Source organism: Oncorhynchus kisutch, linkage group LG13, assembly GCF_002021735.2.
Source record: "Oncorhynchus kisutch isolate 150728-3 linkage group LG13, Okis_V2, whole genome shotgun sequence".
Classification (NCBI taxonomy): domain Eukaryota; kingdom Metazoa; phylum Chordata; class Actinopteri; order Salmoniformes; family Salmonidae; genus Oncorhynchus; species Oncorhynchus kisutch.
Genome location: NC_034186.2, coordinates 51,022,445 through 51,034,477, shown reverse-complemented (window position 1 = coordinate 51,034,477; position 12,033 = coordinate 51,022,445). Strand labels below are relative to the sequence as shown.

The 12,033-nt window shown below is 42.6% G+C and overlaps 1 protein-coding gene across 2 annotated transcripts in view; it reads left to right on the top strand.

Moving 5' to 3' along the window:
• LOC109902215 (NADP-dependent malic enzyme-like) overlaps window positions 1-5,624 on the top strand; it is a 126,296-nt gene extending 120,672 nt beyond the window's left edge. The window contains exons 10-14 of one of the 2 annotated variants that reach the window (XR_004202448.1): window positions 974-1,079; window positions 1,852-1,994; window positions 2,800-2,973; window positions 4,635-4,747; window positions 5,249-5,624. Coding sequence is in view for 1 of the 2 variants with exons in the window: in XM_020498378.2 (XP_020353967.1) it covers window positions 974-1,079; window positions 1,852-1,994; window positions 2,800-2,973; window positions 4,649-4,747; window positions 5,249-5,416 (690 nt within the window). In the remaining variant the exon portion in view is untranslated. The remainder of the gene's footprint in view (window positions 1-973; window positions 1,080-1,851; window positions 1,995-2,799; window positions 2,974-4,634; window positions 4,748-5,248) is intronic. The other variant, XM_020498378.2, reaches the window with a different exon arrangement.
• The last annotated feature ends 6,409 nt before the right edge of the window (window positions 5,625-12,033 follow it).

Sequence of the window (12,033 nt, the reverse complement as noted above, 5' to 3'; positions counted from 1 at the left end):
GAATTGATCCCAACCCTTGTTTATTATACATGAACTGAAAGATAGACATGAGTCTGAATGAGAGTCATAGCTCTCATAGTTCAACAAGACAGGTAGAGTCTGTCATGGGATGAACAACTGTAGATGTTATGCATTTAATTAAGGGTTTCACCAGATGCTGCCAGGGTGTGGGTGAGTTTGAGCCTGGTTGTCTACCAGTCCTTTGAGTCCGTTGTTGTATTGACACAGGCTACTGTATTGCATGTATTTCAACAGAGAACTTCCACAGTCTTAGCCCTGTCATGGTCCACATGTGGTTGGCGACTGAAGAACTACCCAGAGATTGTCATCTGAGGCGTGTTTGTGGAGTCAATTCTGTTTGATCAATGATAAGAATAACTCTGCACAGTGCGCACACAATTACACCAGAAGCTGGTATTGTGTCCATGCTTCTGTCATTGTATGACCTTTTCCAGAACTGTCTGTCTTGAAAAGGTCATTCTGACCACAGGGTTGACGCAATAAAAGATGAAGAGGGAATTGTTTATAGAAGTAATCCTTATTTGATCAACTAAATGATGAGGCTTTCATGCAGGAAGAAAGACAGACATGCAGGCAGAGTGGTGGTGCCTGTTGATATTCACTTTATAGGGTTCTGGTAAAGTCACTAACTCCATGGAGCCTTTGGCAAGCTGGATGTACGGTTGTCACCAACTCTGTAGACCAGCATTGAGTCAACACTGCCCTCTAGTGACCAGAACACATAGCGCTTGACTCCACTGAAACCCCATCAAGCTTATTTCGCCTTAAGTGGGTGAGGGTGGAGAAGTCCAGAATCCTTGGCTCTTGCAGATAGTCTTTGTGTCTGTGTTTGAATTCCTCTATGTATTTATTTATTTATCAGAGATGATCAAAGAGAACATTCACTTGTTGGCATGTGTAGAAACGAGCTCCATCATAATCTGTCTTCCAACTATCTCTCTTCCACCCTCAGGGAAGAGACCACCTGACCCATGAGAAGGAGAGGTTTGCCCACGAACACGAGCAGATGAGGAACCTGGTAGATGTGGTGCATGAGCTAAAACCCACAGCCATCATAGGTAATACACCAATCAGTTCACTGAGGAGGCAGGGAGGGGGTCAGTTGGATTTTAATTGAATCTTTATTTATAAATCAAATCTAATTTTATTGGTCACATACACGTGATTAGCAGATGTTATTGTGGGTGTAGCGAAATGCTTGTGCTTCTAGCTCCGACAGTGCAGTAATGTCTAACAAGTAATAATCTAACAAATTACACAACATATACCAATACACACAAATCTAAGTAGGAATGAATTAAGACTATATACATATGGACGAGTGATGTCAGAGTGGAACGGACTAAGATACAGTAGAATAGTATAAAAAACAGTATATACATATGAGATGAGTAATGCAAGATATGTAAACATTATTAAGTGAATGCGATACACTAGAATAGTATAGAAAGCAGTATATACATATGAGATGAGTAATGATATGTAAACATTATTAAGTGAATCAGAGACCGTAGAATAGTATAGAAAACAGTATAGAGGTTACAATTCAATACAATCCAGTAAATCACTGAGATTAATTGAAATTCCAATTACCCAATATCTCTCCAGGTGGATAGAGGTTTTACCACCCCTGGGTTAGAGTTTGAAGTGGTCTGCATGGTTAATGTGTTCTCTCGTGGGTCTTATTCATTAGGATACACCGTAGCAAAACATTTTGCAATGGAAAACGAAAGTGCGCATTTCGTATTGGATTTAAGTTCAGGTAGTCCCTCCCTATTTCAGTCTGTTTTCTTCCTTTTGGTGCCTAATGAATACGATCCTGCTCTCTAGGTGTGGCAGCCATCTCTGGAGCTTTCACGGAGGAAATCATCAGGGACATGGCCTCGTTTAACGAGAGGCCGATCATCTTCGCCCTTAGCAACCCCACCAGCAAGGCAGAGTGCACTGCCGAGCAATGCTACACCATCACAGAGGTACCGGAGTGGGTCTGAAGTGTCTGTGTACTTCAACACTCAAACAGCACTGTGCTTGAACAGTATGTATACTGAAGTTAGTAGAAGTGAATGCATTGTGTTTACTAGTTAAATTGATGGCTGAGACTGCGCGAACGACTCAAACCACTGACTTCCTGTCCCGCCCACCTGGACGACTCTTCCCCAGAGCTAAACAAAGGAATCACGTTCTGCTCAAGTGTTACTTGGGTTTCTTCTGCCGCATATTTCAGAACAGCTGAAATAAAAACCCTGTGGCGATTTAAACTAACGTTCCAGAAATATATATATTTTGTAGGTTTTAGGATGGAGGCTACAACCCTCTCTGTCTGTTGTAACTTAAGATATTGCCGTAGCATAAACATAAGCAGGACACAGTCTAAAACAGTCTGCATTTTAACCTCAAAACTGTTATTTCACTTTTCATTGGTCAACACCACACAATATGATTGACAGCAGAATTAAAATTTGCCAATTTAAATTTGCCAGTATTCCACCTCTGGGCAGCCGAACGTCCTGCGTTTTCGCCAGAGTACTGTCGCTTCTAATCCCGCACATGCTACAGAAGGTTCAGTTGTTTAGAGATCAGGAAGAGGGGTCCAGAGAATTCGGCCCTGCAGCCACTCCGTAAATTGATTAAGAGCACATATTGTACTATTGTATTACTACAATGACCCTGGGGGAAAGTTAATTTAGAGAGGAGAGAGGTTGAGTCCGTGTGTATGTACAGTATATGCACAGTAATATATTTTCCTGTGTTGACACCCTCGACACTTGTTTGGTCCAGGGGCGGGGCATCTTTGCCAGTGGCAGTCCATTTGACCCCGTGACCCTCCCTGATGGGCGGACGTTCTTCCCTGGCCAGGGTAACAATGCGTACGTGTTCCCTGGAGTCGGCCTGGGCGTCACCGCCTGTGCAATCCGACACATCACAGATGAGATCTTCCTCACCACCGCAGAGGTAAACCACACACACACACACACACACACATGCATCCATCCAATTATCAGTTAATTTACTTTCAAATAGCTTTGTGACAGAGCACTCGTTATAATATCATCTTAATACACACACACACACACACACACACACACACACACACACACACACACACACACACACACACACCCTCCAACTCTCACTTCTTCAACTGACTCTCTCTCTCTCTGTATCTTCCTTCCTATATCTGGCCTCTCTTTTTCAACACACTCTCTTCCATTCTCTCTATCACTTCCTAATTCAACTCCCTCTCTATCACTCTCCTTTTGTATATTTCTTCTTCTCCTTCTCTATTCATGTATTTCTCCAACTCAATATCTCTCTTTCACTTTCCATATTGCTTTCTCTATTTTTTTCAACCCAATCTCGCTATAAATCTTCCCCCATGTCTCACCCTCTTTTTTCTTCCCTCTTCATCTTCACTCCTTCCTGGAGACCCTACATGAAAACTACTACAGTTTACTATAGAATACTACAATACTTACTATATCATTCTATAGTAAATTGTAGTATACTGTAGAATACTACAGTAAACACTACAGTATTATCCGCACAAAAAAAAACACTGTAGTAAATGCTACAGAAATGTCTGCAAAAACACTTTTTAACTACAGTAAATGCTACAATATCCGATGTGCATATACCTTGCCCATGTGCATATACCTTGTGCCACCCAGGAGTGAGAAACCTACATACAGAACTATCTTTTCAGACCCCAGTCCTATTTCCTTACAGGTTATGTACAACCTACTGGAGAAAACTACATTTCTCCAGTAGGTTTCCTGAAGGAGAAAGACTCCACTTCTATGTCAAATATAATAAAATACTATAGGAAATACTACAGTAATGTCCACAAAAACACTACATTAATTACTATAGTATATACTAGTTATTTTACAACAGTATTTATACTATAGTTAACTGTAAATACTACAGTATACTACTGTAAATACTTCAGTATTCACTGAAGTCTACAAAAACACTACATTGAATACTACACTAAAGTCTGCAAAAAAACACTACAGTGAAACTCAGTCTGCTTACAGATCATTAAGGAAATCACTTAAGAATGTCCTCATGTCTGTCCCCAGCTCAGTGGCATGGCAAATATAATAATATCCCTGTGAGCCCAGTCAATAAACCATCAGGGAAAAAATGCCCAAACTGATAACCTCTCATAGGCTGTTCTTGTGCGAAAGCCAATCAGCTCGCTTTGCTCTGTGCTGCCTGGCTCTGCAGACATGGGAGACGATTAAAGCTTCACGGTGATGCATAAGTGGAGGTGCATTACTCCATGACAATTTCATATTTTATTTGATACTGTCATCATGGGCCTCAGGCATATGAGAGCCACAATCAGCCTACACTCAGCCTCAGGTAGACTGAGGATGGAGGATGGTTGCGCAACAGCAGGGGGGGAGGGTGGGATGAATGTCAAGTCTTAGTTACATTATCTACACTGATTGCCACCCATTGCCATCCACCCTACCGGTATGTCATATAGAAATCTAATCAAATTTAAAATGCATTCCAACGTCTCAATACTCTTTACTAAAATGTGTGTCTGTTAAGGTATGCCAAATATCTGCTTGTGACTGTGTGTGCATAATTCATCCATTCAGTTGCTCTCTGACAGACCATTGCTGACCTGGTGACAGAGAAGGATCTGTCAGAGGGAAGACTGTACCCTCCCCTGAACACCATCAGAGATGTCTCTCTCAAGCTGGCCGTGAAGGTGAGAGCACACACACACACACACACACACATCGCCCCCCCCCCCCCCCCCCCCCCCCCCACCCTCAATCGGTCTTCACACTTACACTGAGTATACCAAACATTAGGAACACCTTCCTAATATCGAGTTGTCTTGCCCATTCACCCTCTGAATGGCACACATACAACATCCTTCTTTAACCTGTCTCATCCCCTTCATCTACACTGATTTGAAGTGGAGTTAACAAGTTCGGGGATCATAGCCTTGCCCAGGATTCACCTGGTCAGTCTATGTCATGGAAAGAGCAGGTTTTCTTCATGTTTTGTATACTACTCAGTCTATACAGTGTACACCTATGAACTATCGTGTGTGTGTGTGTGTGTGTGTGTGTGTGTGTGTGTGTGTGTGTGTGTGTGTGTGTGTGTGTGTGTGTGTGTGTGTGTGTGTGTGTGTGTGTGTGTGTGTGTGTGTGTGTGTGTGTGTGTGTGTGTGTGTGTGTGTGTTTGTTTGCGTGACTTACAGATCGTGGAGTTTGCCTATGAGCACAAGTTGGCGACGCTGTACCCGGAGCCTGAGGATAAGGAGGCTTTTGTGCGCTCCCTGATCTACAGCCCTGACTATGACGAGTTTGCTGTGGACTCTTACTGCTGGCCAGAGGACGCCATGACCATCCAGTCATGCAAACTGTGATGTGGTGGAGAGACTGAGGGCGAGGGACATGGGGCACAAAGGAGAAGTGATCCAGGATGGGAGTGAAGGAGACTACAAAAGTGCAATATCATCAAGACAATGGTGATTGTGATTTTAATGTGAAAGAGAAAATATCTTAATGAATGTGATAGATACGAGCCGAAATAGACATGATCAAATAAAATGGTTTAAATGATTGTTTACTTCATATCTGCTGTCATTGTGTTTGTTTGTGTGTCTACAGTACTTTTAGGGGTTTCTCGGGTAAGGTTTGGGCATTACCATTGTTTGCTCCCATGACCCTGTCATACTAAGAGGGAAAAACCAATCTTCAAAGCTAACAGAAAATGTGTGTATAAAACATATAACTAGGAGAAAGACTGTTCGCTGTGATGCACAGGGTGAGAGGAGAGTGGGTCTTTGATGTCACATGTTAGATGTCTCCACTCAGCCATCCCAAAGTAGCATGACTAACTCTTTTCCCATGGATATACTGGTAAGAGTCGGTCATCCATACACAAAGGCCGCGGTTATAGAGAAGCGTGTTGCTCTGTCAACAATGTGCCTATTAAAGGCAATATTCACAATGTTCGTGGGCACCACATTCACTGTCAACTCGGCGGATGTTGGCTTAAGAGTAAATTAGAGTAAAACCGTGAAATGCTTTCTTACAATTCCTTTCCAACAATACAGAGTTTAAAAATAATAAAATAATACAAATAAAATAGTAACATAAGACAAAAACAAATCAAATAAACAAGAATGAAGCTATGTACAGGGAGCAGCAGTACCAGATCAATGTGCAGAGATATTTGAGGGAGATACTTTTGTATATGTCATGTATGTTAACACCCCTTCAAATTGATTGATTCAGCTATTTCATCCACACCTGTTGCTGACAGGTGTATAAAATTGAGCACACAGCCATGCAATCTCCATAGACAAACATTGGCAGTACAATGGCCTTACTGAAGAACTGTGACTTTCAACATCGGACCATCGTAGGATGACACCATTCCAACAAGTCAGTTCGTCAAATTTCTGCCCTGCTAGAGCTGCCCCAGTGAACTGTAAGTTCTGTTATTGTGAAATGGAAACGTCTAGGAGCAACAATGGCTCAGGCACGAAGTGGTAAGCCACACAAGCTCACGTAGCGCGTAAAAATCCTCTGTCCTCGGTTGCAACACTCACTACCTAGTTCCAAATTGCCTCTGGAAAAAATGTCAGCACAATAACTGTTCGTCGGGAGCTTCATGAATTGTGTTTCCAAGACTGAGCAGCCACACACAAGATCGCCATGAGCAATGCCAAATGTCTGCAGGAGGGGTATAAAGCTCGCCGCCATTGGACTCTGGAGCAGTGAACACGCGTTCTCTGGAGTGCTGAATCACTCTTCACCATCTGGAATTGGCGGATGCCAGGAAAACGCTACCTGCCCCAATGCATAGTGCAAAGTTTGGTGAGTAATAATGGTCTGGGACTGTTTTTCATGGTTTAGGCTAAGCCCCTTAGTTCCAGTGAAGGGAAATCTTAACTCTACACCATGCAGTGACATTCTAGACAATTTTGTGCTTCCAACTTTGTGGCAACAGTTTGGGGAAGGCCCTTTCCTGTTTTCACATGACAATACCCACGTGCACAAAGCGAGGTCCATACAGAAATAGTTTGTCGATCTGTGTGAAAGAACTTGACTGGTCTGCACATGGCCTTGACCTTAACCCCGTCGAACACCTTTAGGATGAATTGGAACACCAACTGAGAAACCAGACCTAATCGCCCAAGTCGGTGCCCGACCTCACTAATGTTCTTGTGGCTGAATGGAAGCAAGTCCCCGCAGTAATGTTCCAACATCTAGTGGAAAGCCTTCCCAGAAGAGTGGAAGCTATTATAGCAGAAAATGGGGGACCAACTCTATATTAATGCACATCATTTTGGAATGAGATGTTTGAAGAGCAGGTGTCCACATACTTTTGGTCATGTAGTGTATGTACAAGGCAGGGTAAAATGACTAGGCATCATAATAGATAATAATAAGAATAAAAGTAAGAACAGAGTATCAGCAGCAAATGATGTGTGTTTGTTGTGTCAGTACGCATGTGTGTGTTATGTGGTTGTGTGTGCATATGTAGTGAGTGTGTATTAATGTGTGTATATATTGTCTAGTGAGTGTGCACAAGGTCAGTGCAAGATAGCCAATTAATGGTTATCTGAACTATTTAGCAGTATTATGGCTATTTAGCAGTCTTATGGCTTGGGGGTAGAAGCTGTCTCGGAGCCTATTGATACGAGAGCTGACACCGCCTGATATAGAGTTCCTGGATGGCAGGGAGCTCAACCCCAGTGATATACTGGGCTGTCTGCACCACCCTCTGTAGCTCTTTGTGATCGAAGGCGGTGCATTTGCCATAACAAGAGGTGATGCAGTCAGTCAAGATTCCTTCAATGGTGCAACTATATAACATTTTGAGGATCCAAGGGCCTATGCCAAATCTTTTTCGCCTCCTGAGAGGGATGAGGTGTTGCCGTGCCCTCTTCACGACAGTGCGGGTGTGTGTGGACTACAGCCCTGTGGGTGGGGTCTCTCCCCTCTTTCTCCTATAGTCCACGATCAGGTCCTTAGTTTTACTGGCGTTGAGGGAGAGGTTGATGTCCTGGCACCACATTGCTAAGCTTCTGACTTCCTCCCTGTAGGCTGTCTCATTGCTGTCGGTGATCAACTGTTGTGTCATAAGAAAACTTGATGGTGTTGGAGTCGTGCATTCCCAGGCAGTCGTGGGTGAACAGCGAGTACAGGAGGGGACTAAGTACACACCCCTGAGGGACCCCCATGTTCAGGATCAGCGTGGCGGAGGTGTTGTTTCCTACCCTCACCACCTGGGGCCGGCCCATCAGGAAGTCCAGGATCCAGTTGCAATTGGAGGTGTTCAATCTCGGGCTCCGTAGCTTTGAGGGGGACTATGGAGGGGGACTATGGTGTTGAACGCTGAGCTGTAGTCTATGTACAGCATTCTTACATAGTGATTTATGACAATACATTGCATATATAAGGTATTTCTTTGAGGGCCTAGTTATACCCTCACACAGGGGTGTTAGGAATATCCTGGCCACATCAGGCCTGCAAGTCACATTATGCTGGATTGCAAAGTGATGTGTAATTCCTATTGGAATCCAGCTAGAGTTGGGATATCCAACAAGAAGAATTGTTAATCACCCACAACCTGCATTCAGAATGACTGCCAGGGTAGTGAAGATTGAAAACTGGAACAACCAATTGCTAACAGATTAGTTTAGAAAATGACATGTTAGATTTCTTTGGTTGATACATGTTATGCTACACAATCAATGCAAAAACAACTGATATAACAGTAAAACAAACAATGTTGAAAATCTCACTGCAATAGAACATGCTGGGAAATATAAGGTTCTTTGTAGAACCATTTTTGCCTTCCAAAGAATCAAAGAACCCTTTCTTCCAAAAACGGTTCTTCTGATCAAAACAGTTCTTGGTAGAACCTTATCCCTTCGCAAAGAACCCCTTTGGAACCCTTTTTATCTGAGTATTTTGTCCTTTTGCATGTTTGATGTCTCATTGGAGGTCGTAGCAGGTTTTCTTGTATGCATCTATGTCCAGTTCCTTGTCAGTGGTATCTCTAGAATTTATCCTAGGTGGATATTGCCTGTAATCCATAGTTTTTGGTTTGGATATGTTCATATAGTCACTGTGGGGACGAAATCGTCTATGCACTTATTGATGAAGCCTGTGACTGATGTGGTAAACTCCTCAATGGTATCGGATGTATCTCGGAACATAGCAAAACAGTCTTGTAGCCTCACATCTGCTTCATCCGACCACTTCCGTATTGAGCGTATCACTGGTACTTCCTGTTTGAGCCTTTGTTTGTAAACAGGAAGCACGAGAATGGAGTTGTGGTCAGATTTGCAGAAGGGGGGCATTGTATGCGTTTCTGTGGGTAGAATAAAAGTGGTCTAGAGTTTTAACGCCCCTAGTATTGGTAAAAGTGAGGAGGTAGGACGGTTTTATGCCTCCCACCAGAAACACTGCCTCTGGGTGAGCTGTTTCTTGTTTGTTTATGGCCCCATACAGTTTGTTGAATGTCAGAATTGATGTAGACAGGCATGATAATTATGGTTGAGAACTCTCTTGGTATTTAATTCATTAAAATCACAATTTAACCAACACCCATCAATTTGTGTGACTACCTGGACCTACCATTTGGTTTTGAGGTATTAATTCCCTATTTAACCCTCTGGTTCCCATGATGTTTTGTGTGTGTTTGTTCCTTGTCTAGTGTTATCAGTCTTCAGTGTTATGGTGTGTTTTCCCTGCGTGGAATTTATGGTTGATTATTTTTCGATTTAAGTACGTTATTTTACTCAGTTCTGTGTCCTCACCTCTGCATATTGATACATGACAGATGCAGACAATTACATTGATAGAAGCCACAGAAATATAAAAGCAGCATGTAAAGTGTTGATCCATGTTTCATAATTGCGCTACCAAACTGCCCCTAAACGAAACAAAACAGCCTATACCCAGCCATCAGAAAACACAGAAAATGTCACTTTTTTCAATGTGTCAATCACTCTCGAGTCATCTGGGACCCACGAGCTAAGCCCAAGGGACTACTAGGGGGGCACTTGAACATTCGTAGTGTCATTCCAAAAAGTGATCAAATTCAACATCTACTCACAGACTCCAACCTTGACTTCCTCTGCCTCTCAGAGACATGGCTCCATAAAAACTCTCCACATGCTGCTTTGATTGTGATTGGCTACAATGTTTTCAGGAGAGACCGGATTGAAGGAAGAGGAGGGGGTGTGATGATTTACATTACAGGACATATCCGGTGTAAACCAATTGAGTGGTCATGTGATAATGAACTAGAATGTATTGGCCTGAACGTTACACTGTCTCCCCAAATGTATTTTACCCTTATTGGAATGTATAGGCCACCTTCCACCAAAAGTGTGTTTTTTGATCAGTTTAATAACATGCTTAGGGAATGTGATTTTGGGAAAGAGGTCATCTTAATGGGAGATTTTAATATTAATTATGATGGCAAGTCTTGTAGGAAAACCCTCAATCGGATCACTAATACCTCTGACCTTACACAGCTAGTTAAAAGGCCTACCAGGGTGACTTGTTGCTCTAAAACACAGATTGATTTGGTGTTCGGTAATAAACTAGAGAGAGTGACTAAATCATTCAATATGGGTACTGGGCTATCTGATCATAATCTGACACTTAGAGCCAGAAAGCTGTCTAAGAGCAGGTTTAACCTCTCTACTGTTAGAAAGCCGGATCAACTAAGAATACCTAAGAGTGAATTAAACTATTTTGAAAACGCAATTAAGGGAATTAACTGGAATGATTTCTTGTCCTATACAGACGTGGAAGCTGATAGTCAGGTTTTTCTATCCACAATCCAGACTACAATAAATGGTTTCCTAAAGAAAATCAAATCCAAACCTGTCCAAAAGAGCCCTCTTCCTTGGCTAAATGGAGAAATCTGAAAATTGATGAAAGAAGGAGATTATGCTCTAAAAATAGCCCTAAGATCCAAATTAGAGCATGACAGAAGTAGGTTTACCATGTTGAGAAATAAGGTGATGAAAGAAATCATACAGGCCAAGGCAAACTCTTTTATTAACATAATAGGTGAAGCAAAGGGAAATTCTAAATTGATCTGGGAGAATCTAAAAAAGTTAACAGGAAAAGACCATGGTAACACAACAAAAAGACTAGAAATCATGGTGAATAACAATCTAACACAGGATGCAGTCGAAATAGCAATAGCCTTCAATTCCTACTTTATTGACTCTGTCAGGGTACTGACACAGAACCCCTCCACTGGTTTCTTTGGCTCAGTGCTAGTAAATTACACTCAACCTGTTTTCATCATAAGGGAGGTTTCTGAGTCAAAGGTGAACAAGGTGATTAGCTCACTAAAGAACTCTAAAGCCAAATATGTGTTAGGGCTGGACTCTACCTTTCTTAAAAACTACAAAGAGTCACTCATTGGCCCCATTACTAAGGTCACCAACACATCTATTGGTCTCTTGGTGTTTCCAAAGGTATGGAAGTCGGCCATAATAACGGCCATCTTTAAATCAGGCGACCCTGCTGATGTGAGTAACTACAGGCCCATTAGTATACTACCTGTGGTGTCAAAGGTTGTTGAAAAGGGTGTAGCAGAACAACTGATTGCCCACCTCAACAACAGCCCCTTCACATTACACTCCATGCAGTTTGGCTTCAGAGCGAAACACTCCACAGAAACGGCCAACTGCTTTCTTCTGGAAAATGTGAAGTCCAAGATGGACAAAGGGGGCGTTTTTGGGGCTGTGTTTCTGGACCTAAGGAAGGCTTTTGATACTGTTAACCATGAGATTCTCATCACAAAATTGTCCAAGTTCAACTTTTCCCTCGATGCCTTGAGATGGATGAAGTCATACCTTGAAGGCAGAACTCAGTGTGTCAGAGTGAGCAATGAGCGGTCGCCCACTCTTAGCTATGATGTGGGCGTGCCCCAAGGGTCAATACTGGGGCCCCTCCTGTTCAGCCTGTACATTAATGATCTGCCTTCTGTCTGTAC